At 43.4% G+C, this 24,961-nt stretch overlaps 1 protein-coding gene across 1 annotated transcript in view; it reads right to left on the bottom strand.

Annotated features, from left to right (window-relative positions):
* Window positions 1-24,961, bottom strand: part of LOC137341821 (serine/threonine-protein kinase 33-like) — a 102,243-nt gene that overhangs the window by 75,407 nt on the left and 1,875 nt on the right. Inside the window, exon 2 of the mRNA XM_068005326.1 lies at window positions 22,160-22,279. Coding sequence (XP_067861427.1) covers window positions 22,160-22,240 — 81 coding nt within the window. The 5' untranslated portion in view covers window positions 22,241-22,279. The remainder of the gene's footprint in view (window positions 1-22,159; window positions 22,280-24,961) is intronic.

Here is a 24,961-nt window from a genome sequence, read left to right as displayed (position 1 = left end):
ACTATACAGACTTAGTTTAAAACTGTTAACCTATATTGACAAAAATGTGCTTGATAGATTTCACTCTCCAAATGTGACAAAGCCCAATTTACAGTAGAATGTGTCCACTTTTTCCACTGAAATTAATAAGCCCAATAAGGGAGTTAGCAACTGCCAGCACAGACATTTAATTGGGTCCTCTGGGTAAAAGTGTAGGTATTGGAGAGAAAAACACATACTGATAAAGACAATTCTGACTGTTTCAAATGATCTCTAATAAAAACCAAAACACGAAAGAGTGGTATCAAAGGATAAGGATGATTAGAATTCACATCATTCTCGCTATCTCTCGCTCGGTCTGCCCCAACGCTCAGCCCATGGCTTGTTTTGCCCAATATGAGGATTATTATGGTTCTTTCTAGCATGCAGGTGCAAAAGATCAATACTGAAATCGAGGACAAAGGCCTCACTATAACAAATTTTTAATCCGAAAGGCCAAGAGAAATCTTGTTACATTCCACCAAGTAATGGATCTCTTGTTAAAATGATAATCTTTGAAGGCTTAAATCATAAACCACACTTCCTTCAGTGTCATTGTCACATGTGTCCATAAGACCATAACCATAACACGACATAGGTAGGACTAAGAAAGAGGTCCTGCTGAGGGAGTTTGTGGTTCTGCTTTTTAATTTAGTCCCCAGCTGCTCAAAGGTGATAATCTCCGGATTATTACCTGAGCCACGAGCAAATCGGCACAGGGTAAATCAGATCAGAGAGATGAATGCGTGACTCAAAGATTGGTGTGGGAGAAGTGGGTTTCGATTCATGGGGCACTGGCGCCAGTACTGGGGGAAAAGGGAGCTGTTCTGTTGGGACGGGCTTCACCTGAACCATGCTGGGACCAGTGTTCTGGCAAACCGAATAACTAGGGCGGTAGAGAAGGCTTTAAACTAAATAGAGGGGGGAAGGGCTCAGGTGGGGTGAAGTTTAGATTGCTAAAGAGAAAAGACATGGAAGTAGTACAGGAAAGTGATGGGAGTAATGATAAACAGTGTGTGTCAGGAAGGGACAGAGTGAACAAACATAAGAATGCACTAGCAAATGGAGCCCGGATAGGAAAGAATGGTAAAAAGACAAAATTAAAGGTTCTTTATCTGAATGCACACAGCATTCGTATTAAGATAGATGAATTGATGGCACAAATAGAAACAAATGGGTATCATCTCATGGCCATTACAGAGACATGGGGCTCGATTTTGGGATCGTGTTTCCGGCGGGTTCCCAGCGGGGTGGCCCCGAAAATCCCGATATCCGGTCACGTGACCGGATCGCGACGAAATCCCGGCCACTTCCGGGTACCGCGCTGACGTGCGGGGCTGTGCGCGCAAGCCCCGCTGGTGGGAATCCCGCAGGTAATTAAAGCCAGCGGGGTTCCACTTGAGAGTACTTACCTTGCTCGTTGTGGTCAGTTAATGAGCTGAAGCAGCTGTCAAAAGAGGAAGTGTGGGATTTTCGGTTCAAGGCAGTGAGTTTCCCACACTGGGGGAAACAGTCCCTCTCCAACCAGGCGTGTTGCAGCCAGCAGCCTGTGGCAGGTGCCAAGGTGCGCTCCATGGGGGAGAGCCCTCACCCATGCAGGAGGCCACCGCGTCACATAGGGCAACCCCTGCCCTCCACCACCCCCCGCCAAGCCAGAGGACAGACCGACACGAAACCGCAGCCCCAGTCCGAGGAACCACCCACCTACCCTGCACAACCCCTCAGACCAACACCTGCCAGATGGGTGGTGTGTGCACACCCTCGGAGGACGAAGAGCATAACCAGCTCCAGCAGCCTCGCAGTCCACGCCGTCCGCCGCAGAGACGTGGATCCCCCCAACACGGTGTTGTTGCACGCCCACCTGCACAGCAGGAGGGAGGGCTACCGCAGAGAGAGACGCATCGCAGAGGGCACTACCCTCGCCACAGGGTCCACAGACCGAGGCGCAGCTCCCCGGACCTCTCCGAGCAGCAGTGCACAGGGAGGCGCAGATTCGCTCGACATGTAGTCGTGGAGATCTGCAGCCTCTTTCATGCCGAGCTGCTCCTGGCTGGCCCCAGCACCAACTGCTTACCTGTCGCTGTCAAAGTCACCACTGCCCTCCACACCTTCTCCTCCGCATCCTTCCAGGGTGCAGCCGGCTACACCGCCGATGTCTCTCAGTCGTCTGCGCGGACGAGCCCTGCAAATACACCTGCACCTACTCTGCAGTAACACGATGGGTGGCATCAGTGGTGGGTCCTCATAGTGATACCCAGGAGCGGCCATTATTGGACACAACGGACAGGATTCGCGGAGACATGGCAGTGGTGGTGTCAATATAATGTGTGCTGTTTGTTGCTCTGAAATTCAATATAGGTAACACCCATGACAAACCCTCAGACACCCTTGTGCACCCCCTTCATGCTGACGACACGTTTGCCTTACGCTGCCTACTGCACATATGTGATGCATGCCCTGTGGCTGCAGCACAGGTGGTGGCAGGTTGAGTGAGGCTGGCCGTGAGGGAGATGCACGGGAGGGTGAGTATGGGATGGAGCAATGAGATTGTATGAGGATTGGGTTGCGTGTTAGTGGCAGGATGAGTACTGGCGAGGTGAGTAGGTGGAGGTAAGATGAGGATGGGGTTTGAGTGGGTATGAAGGGTGATGTGACAGAATAGTGTTGGCGGTGCCGAAGGAGATGTGGGGTGGGGGCAGTGTTGTGGCAGACGGAGTGTAGGGGAAAGACTTCATGTTCTCACTGCGGCTGACCTACTGCGGTCATTGCAGCGCCTCCTGCACTGTATGCAGGTGGGCCATATGTTGGTGGCGCAGGTGACCCCCTCTGCCACCTCGAGCCAGGCCTTCTTGGTGGCAGAGGCAGGCCGCTTCCTCCCGCCCGCCGGGGGGAAGATCTGTGTCCTCCCCCTCCTCCTCACCCCATCTGATGATACCTGGGGTGAGGCATCATTAAACTGGGAGCAGCCTTCCCCCTGGGCTGCTCCATGCTGCAATTTGTTCTATTGGTTGCAGCATCTGTCAGTGGAGGACTGCCCCTTTAACTAGAGAGCCTCCAGCTGACAGATCGTACTGCGCATGCGCAGCCCGACCGACGCGCAGGCCAGCGCCGTGGACCCCGGAGGAGCAGGTAATTGATTCCTATTAGTGGGTTGCCTGCTACGATCGCGTGGGCAACGCACTAATTTCGCCGAGCGTATTGACCACGCTCCCGGAGGACCACCCGCTGGGAACCCGCAGGCCTGCTAAATTCGAGCCCATGGTTTCAAGGTGACCAAGGTTGGGAGCTAAATATTCAGAGTTATTTAACATTTCGGAAGGATAGGAAAAATGGTAAAGGTTATAATAGTGAGAAATTATCTTGGCTCAGAAGATCAAGATGTCGAATCAATTTGGGTGGAGGTAAGAAATAGCAAGGGAAAGAAATCACTGGTGGGAGTAGTATATAGGCCCCCTAACAGTAGCTACACTGTAGGGCAATATATTAATCAGGAAATAAGGGAGGCTTATAAAAAAGGTAATGCAATAATCATGGGTGATTTTAACTTTCACATAGATTGGACAAATCAAATTGGCAAAAATAGCCCTGAGGAGGAGTTCATAGAGTGTATTAGGGACTGTTTCTTCGACCAATACATCTGGGAACCAACCAGGGAACAGGCCCTTTTGGATATGGTAATAGGTAATGAAACAGGATTAATTAATGATCTCAAAGTAAAGGATCCCTTGGGAAGCAGTGATTATATCATGATAGATTTTCACATCCAGTTTGAGAGCAAGGATCTTGGGTCTGAAACTACTGTATTAAACTTAAATAAGGGCAATTATAAAGGAATGAGGGCGGAATTGGCTAAAGTGGACTGGGTAAACAGATTAGATGGTATGATGGTGGATAAGCAGTGGCAAACATTTAAAAAGATATTTTATGACTCGCAACAAAAATATTTCCCTGTGAGGAGGAAAGATTCCACAAAAAGGGTGAACCAACCATGGCTAACTAAGGAAGTCAAGGATAGTATCAGGTTAAAAGAAAAAGCATACAACATGGCAAAGATTACTGGTAAGCCCGAAGATTGGGAAAACTTTAAAAACCAGCAAAGGATGACTAAAAGAATAATAAAGAGGGAGAAAATAAATTATGAGAGTAAACTAGCAAGAAATATAAAAACTGACACTAAAAGCTTCTACAAGTATATAAAAAGGAAAAGGGTAGCTAAAGTAAACATTGGCCCCTTAGAGGATGAGACTGGGGAAATAATAATGGAAAACAAGCAAATGGCAGAGGAATTGAACAGATATTTTGTATCAGTCTTCACAGTAGAAGACACTAATAACATACCAATAATAGTAGATAATCAAGGGGCAAAGGGGAGGGAGGAACTAAAAACAATCACTATCACTAGAGAAAATGTACTAGGCAAACTAATGGGTCTAAAGGCTGGACCTGATGGCTTGCATCCGAGGGTCTTAAAGGAAGTGGCTACAGAGATAGTGGATGCATTGGTTGTAATCTTCCAGAATTCACTAGATTCTGGAAAGGTCCCAGCAGATTGGAAAACCACAAATGTATCACCCCTATTCAAGAAGGGAGTGAGACAAAAAGCAGGTAACTATAGACCAGTTAGCCTAACATCTCTCATTGGGAAAATGCTAGAATCCATTATTAAGGAAGTAATAGCAGGACATTTGGAGACTCATAATACAATCAAGGAGAGTCAACATGGTTTTATGAAGGGGAAATCATGTCTGACATTCATTAGAGTTCTTTGAGGAAGTAATGGGCAGGGTGGATAAAGGGGAACCAATGGATGCAGTATATTTGGATTTCCAAAAGGCATTCAATAAGGTGCCACATAAAAGATTACTGCACAAGATAAGAGCTCATGGTGTTGGGGGTAATATACTGGCATGGATAGAGGATTGGCTAACAGAAAACAAAGAGTCGGGATAAAAGGGTCATTTTCAAAATGGCAATCTGTAACTAGTGGGGTGCCGCAGGGATCAGTGCTGGGGCCTCAACTATTTACAATATGTATCAATGACTTGGATGAAGGAACAGAGTGTCTTGTGGCCAAATTTGCTGATGATGCAAAGATAGGTAGAAAAGCAAGTTGCGATGAGGACACAAAGTGTCTGCAAAGGGATATTGACAGGTTAACTGGGCAAAAATTTGGCAGATGGAATATAATGTGGGAAAATGTGAAGTCATCCACTTTGGGAGGAAAAATAAAAAAGCAAAATATTATTTGATTGGAGAAATACTGCAAAATGCTGCGGTACAGAGGGATCTGGGTGTCCTTGTACATGAAACACAAAAAGTCAACATACAGGTGCAGCAGGTAATTCGGAAGGCAAATGGAATATTGGCCTTTATTTCTAGGGGGATGGAGTATAAAAGCAGGGAAGTCACACTCCAACTGTACAGGGTGCTGGCGAGACCACACCTGGAGTACTGCATACAGTTCTGGTGCGCTTATTTAAGGAAGGACATACTTGCATTGGAGGCAGTTCAGAGAAGGTTCATTCGGTTGATTCCGGGTATGGAAGGGTTGTCTTATGATGAAAGATTGAACAGGTTGGGTCTATACTCATTGGAGTTTAGAAGAATGAGAGGAGATCTTATTGAAACATACAAGATTCTGAGGGGACTCGATAGGGTAGATGCTGAGAGGATGTTACCCCTAGGGGGCATAGTCTCAGAATAAGAGGTCGCCCATTTAATTTGGAAATGAGGAGGAATTTCTTCTCCCAGAGGGTCGTGAATCTTTGGAACTCTTTACCCCAAAAAGCTGTGGAGGCTGAGTCATTGAATACATTCAAGGCTGAGTTTGACAAATTTTTGATCAGCAAGGGAGTCAAAGGATATGGGGATAAGGCGGGAAAGTGGAGTTGAGGTAAAAACAGATCAGCCATGATCTCATTGAATGGCGGAGCAGGCTCGAGGGGCCGAATGGCCTACTCCTGCTCCTATCTGTTATGGTTATGTCATTATGGTCGATAAATGCAAGGTCTTTCATACCACTTTACATAATCAAAATGTAGTATCATGCCATTCCAAATTGGCCCTGGCACTGACCTCAGAGCTGATAGTACAATGCAAGTCAAAAGAATTAGAATTTGGGATCTACACCTTATATTTTTTATTTTCTAGAATTACTATACACCCCTCTTTCCCCGGTGGAACAGGCTCAAAGGGCTGAATGGCCTACTACTGTCCCTATGTTCCCTGTGAACTGTTTTCTCCGATGATGTCTTTAGCTGAATCGAGAATGAAAAACATTTTTGAGGATTAACCCAAGGCATCATCACTGAAGAAACACTGTGAGCAGGAGTGACAAGACACACGTGACAATGACACTGAAGGAAGTGTGGTTTATAGAGCACCTTATCACATTTCAGGGCACTCCAAAGCACTTCACAGCCGATGGGTTACCTTTGGCGTAATCACTGTTGTTTTGTAGACAAATGCAGCAACCAGTTTGTGCACAGAAAGGTCCCACGAACAGCAATGTGATAATCATAGAATCATAGAATCATAGAAGTTACAACATGGAAACAGGCCCTTCGGCCCAACATGTCCATGTCGCCCAGTTTATACCACTAAGCTAGTCCCAATTGCCTGCACTTGGCCCATATCCCTCTATACCCATCTTACCCATGTAACTGTCCAAATGCTTTTTAAAAGACAAAATTGTACCCGCCTCTACTACTGCCTCTGGCAGCTCGTTCCAGACACTCACCACCCTTTGAGTGAAAAAATTGCCCCTCTGGACCCTTTTGTATCTCTCCCCTCTCACCTTAAATCTATGCCCCCTCGTTATAGACTCCCCTACCTTTGGGAAAAGATTTTGACTATCGACCTTATCTATGCCCCTCATTATTTTATAGACTTCTATAAGATCACCCCTTAACCTCCTACTCTCCAGGGAAAAAAGTCCCAGTCTGTCTAACCTCTCCCTGTAAGTCAAACCATCAAGTCCCGGTAGCATCCTAGTAAATCTTTTCTGCACTCTTTCTAGTTTAATAATATCCTTTCTATAATAGGGTGACCAGAACTGTACACAGTACTCCAAGTGTGGCCTCACCAATGCCCTGTACAACTTCAACAAGACATCCCAACTCCTGCATTCAATGTTCTGACCAATGAAACCAAGCATGCCGAATGCCTTCTTCACCACCCTATCCACCTGTGACTCCACTTTCAAGGAGCTATGAATCTGTACTCCTAGATCTCTTTGTTCTATAACTCTCCCCAACGCCCTACCATTAACGGAGTAGGTCCTGGCCCGATTCGATCTACCAAAATGCATCACCTCACATTTATCTAAATTAAACTCCATCTGCCATTCATCGGCCCACTGGCCCAATTGATCAAGATCCCGTTGCAATCCCAGATAACCTTCTTCACTGTCCACAATGCCACCAATCTTGGTGTCATCTGCAAACTTACTAACCATGCCTCCTAAATTCTCATCCAAATCATTAATATAAATAACAAATAACAGCGGACCCAGCACCGATCCCTGAGGCACACCGCTGGACACAGGCATCCAGTTTGAAAAACAACCCTCTACAACCACCCTCTGTCTTCTGTCGTCAAGCCAATTTTGTATCCAATTGGCTACCTCACCTTGGATCCCATGAGATTTAACCTTATGTAACAACCTACCATGCGGTACCTTGTCAAATGCTTTGCTGAAGTCCATGTAGACCACGTCTACTGCACAGCCCTCATCTATCTTCTTGGTTACCCCTTCAAAAAACTCAATCAAATTCGTGAGACATGATTTTCCTCTCACAAAACCATGCTGACTGTTCCTAATTAGTCCCTGCCTCTCCAAATGCCTGTAGATCCTGTCCCTCAGAATACCCTCTAACAACTTACCCACTACAGATGTCAGGCTCACTGGTCTGTAGTTCCCAGGCTTTTCCCTGCCGCCCTTCTTAAACAAAGGCACAACATTTGCTACCCTCCAATCTTCAGGCACCTCACCTGTAGCGGTGGATGATTCAAATATCTCTGCTAGGGGACCCGCAATTTCCTCCCTAACCTCCCATAACGTCCTGGGATACATTTCATCAGGTCCCGGAGATTTATCTACCTTGATGCACGTTAAGACTTCCAGCACCTCCCTCTCTGTAATATGTACACTCCTCAAGTCATCACTATTTATTTCCCCAAGTTCCCTAACACCCATGCCTTTCTCAACCGTAAATACCGATGTGAAATATTCATTCAGGATCTCACCCATTTCTTGTGGTTCCGCACATAGATGACCTTGTTGATCCTTAAGAGGCCCTACTCTCTCCCTAGTTACCCTTTTGCCCTTTATGTATTTGTAGAAGCTCTTTGGATTCACCTTTGCCTGATCTGCCAAAGCAATCTCATATCCCCTTTTTGCCCTCCTGATTTCTCTCTTAACTCTACTCCGGCAATCTCTATACTCTTCAAGGGATCCACTTGATCCCAGCTGCCTATGCATGTCATATGCCTCCTTCTTCTTTTTGACTAGTGCCTCAATCTCCCGAGTCATCCAAGGTTCCCTACTTCTACCAGCCTTGCCCTTCACTTTATAAGGAATGTGCTTACCCTGAACCCTGGTTAACACACTTTTGAAAGCCTCCCACTTACCAGACGTCCCTTTGCCTGCCAACAGACTCTCCCAATCAACTTCTGAAAGTTCCTGTCTAATACCATCAAAATTGGCCTTTCCCCAATTTAGAATTTTAACTTTTGGGCCAGACCTATCCTTCTCCATAGCTATCTTAAAACTAATGGAATTATGATCACTTGTCCCAAAGTGATCCCTCACCAACACTTCTGTCACCTGCCCTTCCTTATTTCACAAGAGGAGGTCAAGTTTTGCCCCCTCTCTAGTCGGGCCATCCACATACTGAATGAGAAATTCCTCCTGAATACACTCAACAAATTTCTCTCCATCCAAGCCCCTAATGCTATGGCTGTCCCAGTCAATGTTGGGAAAGTTAAAGTCCCCTACTATTACCACCCTATTTTTCTTGCAGCTGTCTGTAATCTCCTTACATATTTGCTCCTCAATTTCCCGTTGACTATTTGGGGGTCTGTAGTACAATCCTATCAAAGTGATCTCTCCCTTCTTATTTTTCAGTTCTACCCATATAGACTCAGTGGGCGAACCCTCGGATATATCCCCTCTCACTACTGCCGTGATGTTCTCCCTAATCAAGAACGCAACTCCCCCTCCTCTCTTACCTCCTGCTCTATCTTTCCTATAGCATCTGTACCCTGGAACATTGAGCTGCCAGTCCTGCCCCTCCCTTAGCCATGTTTCAGTCATAGCTATAACATCCCAGTCCCATGTATCCATCCATGCCCTGAGTTCATCTGCCTTGCCCATCAGACTTCTTGCATTGAAATAAATGCAGTTTAATCTAGACTTCCCTTGGTCTTTGCCCTGCTTTCTCAGACCATCTGTCCGGTCATGTTCTGTACACTCTCCCTTACTGCCTTTTGTTTCTGTCACCATTTTATTTCCCACTGACTTCCTGCATCGGTTCCCATCCCCCTGCCACATTAGTTTAAACCCTCCCCAACAGCACTGGCAAACACTCCCCCTAGGACATTGGTTCCAGTCCTGCCCAGATGCAGACCGTCCAATTTGTACTGGTCCCACCTCCCCCAGAACCGGTTCCAATGGCCCAGGAATTTGAATCCCTCCCTCTTGCACCATCTCTCAAGCCATGTATTCATCTTAGCTATCCTGTCATTCCTACTCTGACTAACCCGTGGCACTGGTAGCAATCCTGAGATTACTACCTTTGAGGTCCTATTCTTTAGTTTAACTCCTAACTCCCTAAATTCAGCTTGTAGGACCTCATCCTGTTTTTTACCTATATCGTTGGTGCCTATATGCACCACGACAACTGGCTGTTCACCCTCCCCCTCCAGAATGTCCTGCAGCCGCTCCGAGACATCCTTGACCCTTGCACCAGGGAGGCAACATACCATCCTGGAGTCTCGGTTGCGTCCGCAGAAACGCCTGTCTATTCCCCTTACAATGACCAGCTAATCTGTTTTTGTTGGTGTCAGTGAGGGATAGTTATTGGCCAGGTTCACCAGGAGAACTTCCTGCCCTTCTTCGAATAGTGGCATAGAACTATTTACCTGCACCTCAACAGGAAATTGTGACCTGGGTTTAACATCTCATCGGAAAGAAGTCACCTCTGACAATGCAGCATTCCCTCGGTACTGCACTGAAACGTCAGTGTAGATTATGTGTTCAAGTCCCACAGCTTTCTGACTTAGAGGCCTAAAGTGCTGCTAACTGAGCCAAACTAGCATAAAGTGCAAGTTAGTACTGCTCAATTAATGTACATTTATTTATTTCAAGACCGTGTTTGTCATTGAAATTCAAGCTATTTTGCCAGGATACTGGCAGATTACATGAAGTTCGAATAGCTGGCTCCTCTTTGGTTGCAGAGCTCTAAGAACGTATGTGATGCACAATGCCACTAGGGCCAACAGGAATCTCTCTCTGCAAATGATTTTTTAAATAGAATTACACAGAATTTACAGTGCAGAAACGGGCCATTCGGCCTAACTGGTCTATGCTGGTGCTTATGTTCCTCACGAGCCCCCTCCCACCCTACTTCATCTAATGCAATCTGCATATCCATCTATTCCTTTCTCCCTCATGTACTTATGTAGCTTCCTCTTAAAGTCATCTATGCTATTCGCCTCAACTACTCCTTGTGGTAGTGCGTTCCATATTCTAATCACTCTCAGGGTAAAGAAGAGATGGTGCAGGCGGGAGGGCTTTAGATTCCTGGGGCATTGGGACTGGTTCTGGGGGAGGTGGTATCAGTACAAGTCGGACGGGTTGCACCTCAACTGAGCTGGGTTCAATATTCTTGCAGGGAGGTTTGCTAGTGCTGTTGGGGAGGGTTTAAACTAGCTTGGCAGGGGGGGTGGGAAGCTGAGTGTAGATGCAGATGGGACAGAAACAGAACTGGAGATAGAAGGAAGAAAATTAGGAAGGCAGAGGAAACACAGGTTAGCAAATAAACAGCAAGGGAGTTTGGCAGTGCTTAATGGTATATACCTCAATGGAAGGAGTATAGTGAATAAGGCAGTTGAGCTCAGGGCACAGATAAACACGTGGCCGTACAATATCTTACCTATCACTGAAACATGGCTTGAAGAGAGGCAGCAAGGCATCTCAACGTTCCTGGTTACAGGGTTTTCAGACAAGATAGAGAAGGGGATAAAAAAGGAGGGGGGGCAATTTTGGTTAAAGAAACAATTACAGATGTGAGGAGGGTGATATGTTAGAAGGATCACAAATGAGGCCATATGGGTACTGCACTAAGGAATAAAAAAGGGGCTGTAACACTACTGGGAGTGTACTATAGACCCCCAAATAGTCAGAGGGAGATAGAAGAGCAAATATGTCGGCAAATTTCGGAGAAGTGCAAAAACAATAGGGCAGTAATAGTAGGGGATGTCAACTATCCTAATATTAACTGGAACACAAACAGTGTGAAGGGTATAGAGGGTGCAAAATTCTTAAATTGCATTCAGGAGAACATTTTTAGCCACTACATAGCAAGCCCAACAAGAGAGGAGGCAGTTCTGGATTTAGTTTTAGGAAATGAGGCTGGGCAGGTGGAAGGAGTATCAGTGGGAGATCATTTTGGTGGTAGTGATCATAATTCAGTTAGTTTTAGCATAGTTATGGAAAAGGACAAAGATAGAACAGGAGTTAAATTCTCAATCGGGGAAAGGCCAATTTTACTAAGCTAAGAAATGATTTAGCAAAAGTGGACTGGAAACAGCTACTTGAAGGTAAATCACTGTCAGAGCAGTGGGAGACATTCAAGGGGAAGATTCAAGGGGTGCAGAGTAAACATGTTCCCGCAAAGAAAAAGGGTGGGACTGCCAAATCTGGAGCCCCCTGGATGTCAAGGAGCATACAGGGTAAGACATGGCAAAAAAGGAAAGCTTATGTCAGACACCAAGAGCTGAATGCTACAGAAAACCTAGAGGAGTATAAAAAGTACAGGGGTGAAATTAAAAAGAAAATTAGGAAAGCACAGGGAGGGCAGGTAAAATCAAGGAAAACCCAAAGATGTTTTATAAATACATTAATAGCAAGAGGATAACTAAGGAAAGAGTAGGGCCTATTAGAGACAAAAAGGTAACCTATGTGTGGAGGCGGAAGATGTTGGTATGGTTCTCAATGAATTCTTTGCGTCTGTCCTCACAAAAGAGAGGGACGATGCAGACATTGTAGTTAAGGAGGACGAGTGCGAAATATTGGATGAGATAAACTTAGTGAGAGGAAGTATTAAGGGGATTAGCACCTTTGAAAGTAGATAGGGAGGAAATAGCAGAGGCTCTGACCATCATTTTCCAATCCTCACTGGATAATTACAGGCCAGTCAATCTAACATCACTGGTGGGCAAATTATTGGAATCAATTCTGAGGGACAGGATAAACCGTCACTTAGAAAGGCACGGAGTAATCAAGGACAGTCAGCATGGATTTGTTAAGGGAAGGTCGTGTCTGACTAACTTGATTGAATTTTTTGAAGAGGTAACAAGGAGGGTCGATGAGGGTAATGCATTTGATGTAGTCTACATGGATTTTAGCAAGGCTTTTGACAAGGTCCCACATGGCAGACTGGTCAAAAAAGTACAAGACCATGGGATCCAAGGGAGAGTGGCAAATTAGATCCAAAATTGGCTCAGTTGCAGGAAGCAAAGGATAATGGTCGACGGGTGATTTTGTGACCAGAAGGCTGTTTCCAGTGGGGTTCCACAGGGCTCAGTACGAGGTCCCTTGCTTTTTGTGATATATATTAATGATTTGGACTTAAATGTAGGGGGCATGATTAAGAAGTTTGCAGGTGATACAAAAACTGGCCGTGTGATTGATAGTGAGGAGGAAAGCTGTCGACTGCAGGAAGATAGCAATGGACTGGTCAGGTGGGCAGAAAAGTGACAAATGGAATTCAATCCGGAGAAGTGTGAGGTAATGCATTTGGGAGGGCAAACAAGGCAAGGGAGTACACAAAAATGGGAGGATACTGAGAGGTGTAGAGGAAGTGAGGGACCTTGGAGTGCATGTCCACAGATCTCTGAAGGTAGCAGGACAGGTAGTTAAGGTGGTTAAGAAGGCATATGGAATACTTTCCTTTATTAGCCGAGGCATAGAATATAAGAGCAGGAAGGTTATGCTGGAACTGTATAAAACACTGGTTAGGCCACAGCTTGAGTACTGTGTACAGTTCTGGTCACCACATTACAGGAAGGATGTAATTGTACTACAGAGGATACAGAGGAGATTTACGAGGATGTTGCCAGGACTGGAGAATTTTAGCTGTGAGGAAAGATTGAATAGGCTGGGGTTATTCTCTTTGGAACAGAGGAGGCTGAGGTGTGATTTAATTGAGGTGTACAAAATTATGAGGGGCCCAGATAGAGTGGATAGGAAGGACCTATTTCCCTTAGCAGAGAGATGATTAACCAGGGGGCATAGATTTAAAGTGATTGGTGGAAGGATTAGAGGGGAGCTGAGGAAAAAGATTTTCACCCAGAGGGTGGTGGGGGTCTGGAACTCACTGCCTGAAAGGGTGGTAGAGGCAGAAACCCTCAACTCATTTAAAAAGTACTTGGATGTGCACCTGAAGTGCTGTGACCCACAAGGCTACGGACCAAGTGCTGGAAAGTGGGATTAGGCTGGGTGACTCATTTTCGGCCGGCATGAACATGATGGGCTGAATGGTCTCCTTCTGTGCCGTAAATTTTCTATGATTCTACGTTTCTCTTGAATTCTTTATTGGATTTATTAGGGATATTTTATGTTTATGGCCCCTAGTTTTAGACTCCCACACAAGTGGAAACATCTTCTCTACGTCTACCCCATCAAACACCTTCAGAATTTTAAAGACCTCTATTAGGTCACCCCTCAAACTTCACTTTTATAGAGAAACAAGCCCCAGCCTGTTCAGTCTTGATAGTTATCACCTCTCAATTCTGGTATCATCCTTGTAATTCTTGTTTGCACCATCTCCAGTGCCTCGATATCCTTTTAGTAATATGGAGACCAGAACTGTTTTTAATTGTTTCAGCTTCAACAGTAAATGACAGTGTAGGACCACAGTCACAGGACAGAAGCTAGTGAGATATTGAGAGGCATTGGCAGAGAATTATGATTTTTTTTTTCCAAACTGAACTTTCAAGATGTTAGTTTGTTACTAACACCGTTAAGTGAAGACACATAGCCATAGTTTGAAGTCAAAGATATAGCACAAAGCAGTGAAGTCTATTGGGGTTTCACTCTGTCACAATCATATCACTGAACTGCTGTTCATCAGTCCTGGTCCATTTCTCTTTTTTTCTATCAATGTTCACCGTATCCCCATCCTCATTGCCTTTGCATCTGTTCAACACTGTCTTCTATTCCCTCAGCTGTCACTATCAGTCCTGGTCTCTCTTACTCACCTTGACTGCTTTAGATATTGTTTCTTGCCCATTACAAACACGGAGACAAAAAACAAAGAGATAAATTAAAAATGAATGAAGAGGCAGAGGGAATTGATTAAAAAGTACAGTAACTGAAGTGGAAACTGGAAACCTATGTGGCGAGGATTCTTGAAAAACTGAAAAGAAAGAGAAGATATAAGAGGCAAAAACACAATGAGAAAAGGAAAAGGTTAAAAAAAACACAAAGCTAAAGGAAAAGAAAAAATAAGAGATGGATAATAAAAGGAAACTGAGAGAAACTCAAGTAAGCAGAAGAGAGAGTTAAATACAGGCTCAACAAAGAATGAAAGGACAGTAACAGTGATGGGATAAACTTTATATGATTGTGCCCTCAAATTGTCAACAATACAGTTTATTATATCGAACTATTATCTGCATGTCCAATTTTATACTATACTAGAACATATCCACTTCTCAATTAATTTTGACATGGGTTAATTTTGTCTTGTTGGTGTTTTATATGTTGAATAACTGAGGTTTTGGTCTGGCCCTTGATTGGCTCCACATTCACGGACATCCCTTAAGCAATCCTCAATTGAAAAGGCATTTATTTTATTCTCCCACTTATTCTTTACAGACACCTAATGTAACTTTACATGCAATGCCAGACAGGAAGACCCAGTGAAAAGTGAGTCTTCCTTGCCAGCATTCAAAAGAATCTAGCAGATTTGCTTTGATGTAACCGCCAGTTGCAGATGACTCGTGCTACAGCTGCCGACAGCAATCATACCCTCATAGTCCCATCAGTGAGCTTGTGTGTGTATGTGCGTACGCCCAATCTTAACATGATACTGGAAAAATTCTAAGTTTCACAAGGCAACAGATAAATCTTGTTAAATTATGATGCACTTGAGTTTTGTACATTTTAGGTCGAAATGGGTTTTATTCTCGCCATTTGCAGGTAGGGATGATTGTGTGTCTAGTGTTTAATATACTATGTTGTATTTGACTTGTTCAAGTTACCTTACATTAAATTAACCCAAAAATGAATTGAAGTAAAAATATTTTACGAAAGGCCTGTACAAGATGCAGCATTGATTAAGAACCATTTGACTCTTGGATTACCAGCGATCAAGGAGTAAACGGTAGCACAGACTCTAGCACTATTTTATTTGCCTAACCTTAAGAAAGTAAAGTTAACATGGTTATCAAAATAATCATCATAATTGTCACAATCACTTTCAGATTGACAGCAGTATAGCAGTTGATGGCTTTACCTTGGGAGCTTTTAGTGTAGCATTACAAGTCTTGCAGTATTAGTTGCATTCAGAGAGCAACTGAGTGCTCTCTATTTAAGTGTTTGGTATTAATAAAATAGCTAACCATCTTTTTTTGGCTCCAGAAATGGTTGTAATGTCACATGAAACGTGTGTCCACTTGTGCAACAACCTGGTTCTATCTCCCACTATTCTATCTCTCTCCCTCTCTCTCTCTCCTTATCTCTCACTGCAATGTGAATAACATCTAGGCTGTGTCTTTAGCAAGTACTCTGCGATCAACTTTCATTCCAAATCCATTAAGGCATCTTTTCTCTGTTTTGTCTAGCCTATCACAGGCATAGACTGATAAACTTACACCTTTTATAATATGTTAAAAGCCTTGTGTGTAGCGCAAATTTCCTGTAACTGTTGGACGCACTTCCTGTAACACTTTCCCCATCATGCTTTGTTGATAACACCCTTTTGTTAGAGAACAGTGTGTCCTCCAACTCAACATTGAGCAATGCCATGGGAGATCTGCTAGTACTGCTTATTACTCGAGATCTTATGTGACTGGATTAATTAGTCACACAACCTCTCTCTCTGAACCAAACTTCTCCAGGCACAATCTTTCTCCCCTGAAAGTAACCTGCACCTTTGGCTTGGCATAATCAAAACCTAAGGCAAAAAAATCTCTCTCACATCACAAGTCCAAAAACTTTAGGCAGATTGACATGTCAATCACTTCTTCCCAAAGTACAGATCAGCCATGATCTAATTGAATGGTGGAACAGCCTCGAGGGGCTGAATGGCCTACTCCTGTTCCTATGAATACTTTGTTTCTCCAAGCCTCTTGGGGTAATACACTACGCATGTATGCACAAAGATTTATCAGCCTATTGTACTGCAGGCGTTTATTCTTCTGATGAGATGGTTAGCTCTTAAGCTAAAAATAATGTGAATTAATAAGGTACCTTCAGTTATATATCCTTAGTGCAAAGAAAAGCAAGGCTGAAGCTGTTAAAGTCAAGGTGTGCCGAAACCAGCCACATTTTACTGGGGCTTATAGTACTAAAAGTGCCTGACATAATTCAAGTACACTTCCATGCTAACACTGCCTGAAGAGACGATGATCAGACAAAGGAAGATCCAGTCGTTGAAGGCTTAAATAGCTAATCAGTCCCAATAGACACTCAGGCAATAGGGTGTCTCTGTAAAGGTAAACTGTCATTTACCTTCTGCTGGCTAGGTATCAGTGAAAACACCCAAAGGTATAATTCTAATTAGCACTTAGCCATCTCAAATTAGGACGCCTTACTCATTCTCAATTAGATCCACCTAAACATAATTGAGCACTTATTAGAATCAAATCCCTGGCCAATAATCCCATAGGAGTGGGAATCAAATGTGCCAAACATTTCACTTGCACTTGCCACTGTAAACAATCTCCCCTGATCCAGCTCTGACATGGCAAATTGAAAATCAAAATATACTGAGAAATTTGTGGTATTCTTTTTACAAAATATATGTAATTAAACTGATGTTCTGTACAGGTGTGCATAATCAGTATAGGGGAACATAATTCTTTTAGTTTTTACTTTATTCTGTTTTATTTAAAATTTACTTTTGCTTGGAGCAAAATCAGGAGATGAAGTAATTGGAGGAGGGTAATGGTATAATCGAATAGTATAAACCGGTCACTGGTAAATTTGACTACTTCTGTCCAGATCTGCAATCCAAGAATGAGTAAGGCGTCCTAATTTAAGGATGAAAAGTATCCTTAATCAGTTCTTACCCATCATTTCACTCAGATTTTCAGCTTTATTTTTATGTCCAGAAATTAAATATTTAAAAATGACACATCAAATGCATATTCTGGATTAATTTTGTCATCATCAAGTTCTTTGGAAAATGAAACTAGACATTGGTAATCTGGCAATCAAAATAACCTGTTATTAAAGATGCTGTGAATTCTTTGAAGTTCTTCCCATCTGTCAAAAAGAAATCGAAAAGCCTGCCCCCATTATTTTGGGGACTTACAGGGTAATTTTGCAAAACTCCTCTCCCTATGTGTTAGGGAGAAATGCAGGTTCGAGTTAGGGCTGTAACTCTATGGGCCTGGCTCTGCAACCCGTGCTCTGGTTTAGTGAGGCTCGACATAAGGAGAGGGAGCTTTGCAAGGCAATCCCTTGCTATCATCGTTAAATTGACCATTTTCAGATATGACCCTTGAACAAGTCCTTCTTGGCACATAGACAGATTAAGTGATTGGACAAAAACTCTGGCTGATGGAGTTCATTGTGGGGAAGTGTGAGGTCAGCCACCTTGGTCCACAGGAAGATAAATTGGATATCTTTTAATGGTGAGAGACTAGGAACTGTGGAGGAGCAAAGGATTTTGGTGTCAAGGTATAAAAATCACTAAAAGCTAGTACATAGGTATAAAAAGTAATCAAAAAGGCTATTGGAATGTTGGTCTTTATCTCAAGGGGGTTGGAATTCAAAAGATAGGAAGTTATGCTTCAGTTGTACAGAGCCTTGGTCAGACCTGATCTGGAGTAATGCGTTCAGTTTTGGGCCCCGCACCCCATGAAGGATATATTGGCCTTGGAGCGGGTACAGTGCAGATTCACCAGAATGATATCAGGATTTAAAAGGTTAAATTATGAGGACAGGTTGCATAAACTTAGCTCGTATTCTTTGAGCTTCAAAGGCTGAGGTGTTTAAAATGATAAAGGGATTTAATAGAGTAGATACAGAGAAGTTATTTTCTCCAGTGGGGGAATCCAGAACAAATAGGCAAAATCTTAAAATTAAAGCTAGGCCGTTCATAGTGAAATCAGGAAGCACTTTTTCACACAAGAGGTAGTGGAAATCTGGAATTCTCTTCCCCCAAAAGACTATAGATTCTGGGTCAATTGAAATTTTCAAGATTTTTATTAAGTAAGTGTAACTAGGAATATGGATCAAATGCAGTAAGTGGAGCTGAGGTACAAATCAGCCATGATCTAATTGAATGGCAGAACAGGCTTGAGGGGCTGAATGGCCTACTGCTGTTCCTAAGTTCCTCTCCTTTTCCTTAACAGCAGCATTGGATGTCATAATCAGAAACAATTTAGAATATTAGTGACACTCAATGTTATTAGTCTAATGAATCGTGTGTTTTGTGCTGAAATAAGACACAGAACTGATTAAAGTGTGAGGCCCAGGACAGTGCTTTAATTAGCTCTCTGTCTGCAATACAGCACAGAACACTTTGGCAAACGCAAAATAATAATCATTAGTGAATGACACAAAATAATTGAGATGCAGTCGTGGTTCTTTTGCACTGTTTGATTCACTCTAGGAATGCAGGTTTTTACTATCTATAAATATCTGCCCTATTGACCAGTTCTATGTTGCTTGACAATAATATATCTGTTCAGTAGTATTGTTATCTGCATTCATTGTATAATAGAGAGAGGATACAGTGAGGTATTCGGTACAATTTTTGTTCCCAAAGTAAAGATGATCCAAAAACCAGGCAAGTGATTGAGCTCAGCACAAATCGTCGGTAGTTGCTAGGGTTATTTTTCTTCCAGCTGTGAATCGGCCCTGGTCAATTCTCCCCTTATCGACACTACAATTTTAATCAGCTGTTTGCTGGAAATGGTGCAGATCTGCGTCTGAGGGAAGTTTTCAGCTGTTTACCATTGCCTGATAGTCAACAATCAATTAGGTCACCAGCACGTTCATTCAGCCTCTAATCTGAAACCGCTTTCGAACAATTTTAAATAATGAGCACCTGCTGACTAAAACAAGTTGACTACAGCAAGCAGTTGGAAATCTCCTTTAATGATAGGTGGGTGGAGAAAGCAGCACTTTAAAACACATTGCTGACTGAAAATACAGTGCTGGTAAGGGGAGAAAGTGATAGGGAAAGTTTCACTGTAAATCATTCGGTGTGGTGGGGAGTGTATGTGTTGTGACGCAAAAGGCATCACAACTGTATGGGACAGGCTGGATGGACCAGTAGGTCTTTTCCGGTCCGTCATTTTTCATAAGTTCACATAATGTATGATTTATGTATGACGAAGTTGTGAGTGAGTTAATCAGGACAATTTTGCACGTGGAACAGAAATCCAATCAGCATTTCATTATAAAGTGCTCTTTTATAAAAACTGCTGTTTACAATTTTAAGCAGCAATCTTATTTTAAGTAAAATAATTTTTTGCTTTATCCACAGTTACCAACCATCCGCTTTTCATGCAGGCACCAGCTTTCCCAGCCCCATTTGAGGTGGACAATGGAGCGATTTCAGCTAATTGGCATCAGCTGTTTTCCAATCTCCCAAATGAACAGAGCGCAAGGGAACTGAAAATGGTTAGAATATAAGTTTATGTGTCTCCAGCCTGGGTAGCTTTTGGCTGTGGAAATTGAGTCTAAGAATCATGTTTTCTTTCTCTTTTCTTGACAATTTTCTCTCCCCTCCTCTTCTGATCCACCATCACTGGGTACTCTCCTGCACCTTGTCCAAGTGGGTAATACTCATTGACAGTGAGCTGTGGTGGGCTATTCAACCCAGGGAGGGTGCATCACACGTAAGGTCAATCCTATCCTGACCTGACATCTCCACAAGGGCACACCCAGCATGGGTCACTGGGCAGAGATCAGGAGCAGGAACCGTGGTCGATTTTCCTTTACCTAACGCAGATGTGCTGAGGTCAATTGTTGCTTCCTCACTGCCTCCTCACCAACTTCGCACAGACCATGGATCAAGCCTGGGACAGCCCTGGTCTGTGTGGTTCCCTGCTAAGGCATTAGGGGAGCCTGAAATCACGTTTTGTTTACCCTCAGTTTTCACCTATTTACTTCTGAAAGTGATGTCTCATTCTGGCATGCAGTTCCTCAGGCCCTTTGGTACCATGCCTAACATCAATTCCTCACAAGTGAGCTTAGCAGTGAGTGTTGACAGGCTTTTCATCATTGGTGAACAGGAGGGATAGATGAGCTCAGCCCTGTTCTGATGCATGTGTTTTGAGCAGGGGTCACTGCATTCTAATTAGTAACGGGTACAATGGCTAATTTGCCCCTCTCCAGCTCATGGACTCGAAGGTGACTTGTGGCGCTCCACTGCTAACCGGCTGAAGTTGTCCAAGGTTGAATCTACGCTGCAGGTTTAGCACCACGCTGAAGCAAATTCAGGTTCGCACTGACACTAAACTGTTGTGTGGATATAGAGTCCTGAATGAGCAGAGCAAGACTCCAGAGACACAGCACCCTCACACCTTTTGGGAACTTTGTAAAACCCATTAACCTGCGACTAAATTATCACAGAGGGTGGATTCTCCCTTCCCCGCACTCTCAACCTTAAATTTTTAACTGTGGAATGACAGTTGGCCATCCCTGTATCCAGGCAGTGCACAGCTCGAACATAGGCTGGACTGTTAGAGTTCCAGCCAGGCAATGTGAAGACTGCTCTGCCAGGCTGGGACCCGAACTGGAGCTGTTAGTCTCAGACCAGTACTTGCAGGGTAATTGAACCCTAACAACACAGAGCAATGTTTAAACCTGGCCTGTAAGTTTCAGAACTACACCATTTACTTCCTGATGCTATACTGACACAAGGTACAACAGAAAGGGGAATTTAACTGTCTGGATGAACTTACTGTTATGGTTATTTTTGTTGATATTTTCTAATCATATAGTTCATAGAATCATCGAATCATACAGACAGAAGGTGTCCATTCAGCCCATCATGCCTGTACCGGCACTCTGAAAGAGCTATCTAATCAGTCACACTCCCCCGCTCTTTCCTTTTCAAGTATTTATCCAATTTCCTTTTGAAAGTTATCATTGAACCTGCTTCCACCACCCTTTCAGGCAGTGCATTCCAGATCATAACAACCTGTCACGTAAAAGAATTTCTCCTCATCTCCCCTCTGATTCTTTTGCCAATTATCTTAAATCAGTGTCCTCTGGTTACTGACCCTCCTATCAGTGGAAACAGTTTCTCCTTATTTATTATTACAAAACCCTTCATTTTTGAGTTTTCATTTTTGATGACTTAAGCTTGAGGGGGAAGGTCTTTGTTTAAGTGGCAATTTTGGTGTGTAACTCTTCACCTGTGGAGCACACAGAGGCTTGTTGTATATCTGCAATCCTCTGCGATACTGACCTCCAGAGAATTTGAAAGTATGCAACAGTTGTTATACATTTTTGGTGTGTAGGCTTAAATCAGCCCTCACCATATGGTAAGCTCATCATATTCCACATTTGTTCGATAACAAGGAATATCCAATAAGCCCATCACTCACATTTAATGCAAAATTATATTTTATCATTCTTGGTGAGAATTACTGTGATGGTGCAGGTGACAGAGAGTTCATGAATCCTGAGGTGTTTTCTAAAATTAATAGAAAGATGGAAAGACCCTACCTTGATAACAGACTCATCTTCTATCCTTGTATGAGGCACAGTGATCTCTGTACTGGTGGAAGAAGCTCGCTGAAAAGCCATTTCTGCACATGGAAAATCTAGTCCGTGTTCAACTGTCGCCTTTTAATGAAAAGGGAGATGGTACAGAATATATTATTTAGCATTCATTAGACGTTGGACTGTATTTATATCAGGGGTGTCCGTACTACAGCCCTAGGGCCATATGCAACCTCTAAATCCTGGAAATCCAAGCAGCTCAATCAGATTGGTGTTTATACTTACTCGCTGGCTTGTCCTGTTTGAATTGCATGGACCATGTAGGTTTGGAACAGGCTGTTTTTGAAATGTTGCCTCATTTTGTGAATAAGTCCTAAATCAGAACACTAGGATCTGTTAGTATCAACAACTTGAGATATCCGCAAATCAATGGGAACATGGATTTAAACCTTATACATGCCCTCCCCCCCCAAGCATTCTTGGTACACACCTATATGGTCCCGAGGCAAAAAGAGCTTGGACACCCCTAATTGATATGATTTTGCACTTTCACATAAGCAATGTGAGGTAATGACAAGATACAGATAGAATGCTGGGGCAGCGCTGGGACACTGCAATAGATCTCAGGAACCCTGGACTAGGGAGGAGAACAATCAGCTAGGGACCCACCCTTGATTGCGAGTCAATGAGCCCACTGGACGAGTGCATGTCTTGGCTTGGCCGTAGTGCCCTCCACCCCACGCCCTTCATAGTCAAATAGTTTGTCCACATTCACTGTTTAGACTCTCACATGAAGTATGACCACTTGGATAAGGGACCAGAGGGCTGTTGGTGTCCTTATAAGTGCACCCAACTTTGAATCACCAGCGACAGGAAAGAATGGATAAGGGCAGAAATGTGCATTAAATGCATGTGGGAACATAGGAACAGGAGTAGGCCATTCAGTCCCTCGTGCCTGCTCCGCCATTTGATAAGATCATGGCTGATCTGTGATCTAACTCCATATACCTGCCTTTGGTCCATATCCCTTAATACCTTTGGTTGCCAAAAAGCTATCTACCTCAGATTTAAATTTAGCAATTGAGCTAGCATCAATTGCGGTTTGCTGAAGAGAGTTCCAAACTTCTACCACCCTTTGTGTGTAGAAGTGTTTTCTAATCTCACTCCTGAAAGGTCTGGCTCTAATTTTTAGACTGTGCCCCCTACTCCTAGAATCCCCAACCAGCGGAAATAGTTTCTCTCTATCCACCCTATCTGTTCCCCTTAATATCTTATAAACTTCGATCAGATCACCCCTTAACCTTCGAAACTCCAGAGAATACAACCCCAATTTGTGTAATCTCTCCTCATAACTTAACCCTTGAAGTCCGGGTATCATTCTAGTAAACCTACGCTGCACTGCCTCCAAGGCCAATATGTCCTTCCGAAGGTGCGGTGCCCAGAGCTGTTCACAGTACTCCAGGTGCAGTCTAACCAGGGTTTTGTACAGCTGCAGCATAACTTCTGCCCCCTTGTACTCGAGTTCTCTAGATAGAAAGGCCAGCATTCCATTAGCCTTATTTATTATTTTCTGCACCAGTTCATGACACTTCAATGATCGATGAACCTGAACCCCTAAGTCCCTTTGGATATCCACTGTTTTTAACTTTTTACCATTTAGAAAGTACCCTGTTCTATCCTTTTTTGATCCAAAGTGGATGACCTCACATTAGTCTACACTGAATTCCATTTGCCACAGTTTTGCCCATTCACCTAATCTATCAATATCGCTTTGTAATTTATGCTTACAATGCCACCAATCTTTGTTTCATCAGCAAACTTAGATATGAGACTTTCTATGCCTTCATCTAAGTCGTTAATAAATATTGTGAATAATTGAGGCCCCAAGACAGATCCCTGCGGGACTCCACTAGTCACATCCTGCCAATGTGAGTACCTACCCATTATCCCGACTCTCTGTCGCCTTTCGCTCAGCCAATTTCCTAACCAAGTCCGTACTTTTCCCTCGATTCCATGGGCTTCTATCTTAGCTAACAGTCTCTTATGTGGGACCTTATCAAATGCCTTCTGGAAGTCCCCGACCACTACTTTAGTCACCTCTTCAAAAAATTCAATCAGGTTTGTCAGGCACGACCTACCTTTCACAAATCCATGTTGGCTCTCTCTGATTAACTGAAAATTCTCGAGGTGTTCAGTCACCCTATCCTTAATTATAGACTCCAGCATTTCCCCCACAACGGATGTTAGGCTAACTGGTCTATAATTCCCCGGTTTCCCTATCTCTTCTTTAATGTGTTACATTAAAGCTGCTCTTGTTTATCTGATGAGGATAAATTCACACATGCTCTGTTTCCAAGTCTAGCTCCATATATTAATCTTAAATTGAAATATTGAAAAAAAGTAGAGAATATTGAATAGAATACAATTATTTTCAACATTTGCTAAAACATTTCAAATTATCTGCACAATGGCCCAATAGTAAGGATGAATGGAATGCCAAGTTCTAAGCCAGAAGTTAGCCAAATTGGGCCATTTCTGATTTACTCAAAAAGATGCACAGTTGTCCCAGTTAAGACTTACAGTTTAAGATCACTTTGGGTAAAAAAGTGGCAGTGCTCAAGATTTCTCCTGTTCCTATTCTGCCATGTTTGCCTTTCGGTGTGTCAGTGCCATTCATTTCCCAATTTCAATGGAAATGCTGCTGTCTCTTGTTAGAGTCAGAGTAGTAAAGGTACTTTAAAGAAATGTGTTTATGTGTATATTTAAAATGCTAGTCAGGAGACTCCAATCTCCACTAATCTCATG

This window comes from Heptranchias perlo, chromosome 24 (assembly GCF_035084215.1).
Source record: "Heptranchias perlo isolate sHepPer1 chromosome 24, sHepPer1.hap1, whole genome shotgun sequence".
NCBI classification, from domain to species: Eukaryota; Metazoa; Chordata; class Chondrichthyes; order Hexanchiformes; family Hexanchidae; genus Heptranchias; species Heptranchias perlo.
This window is presented reverse-complemented; position numbering and strand designations above follow the sequence as displayed.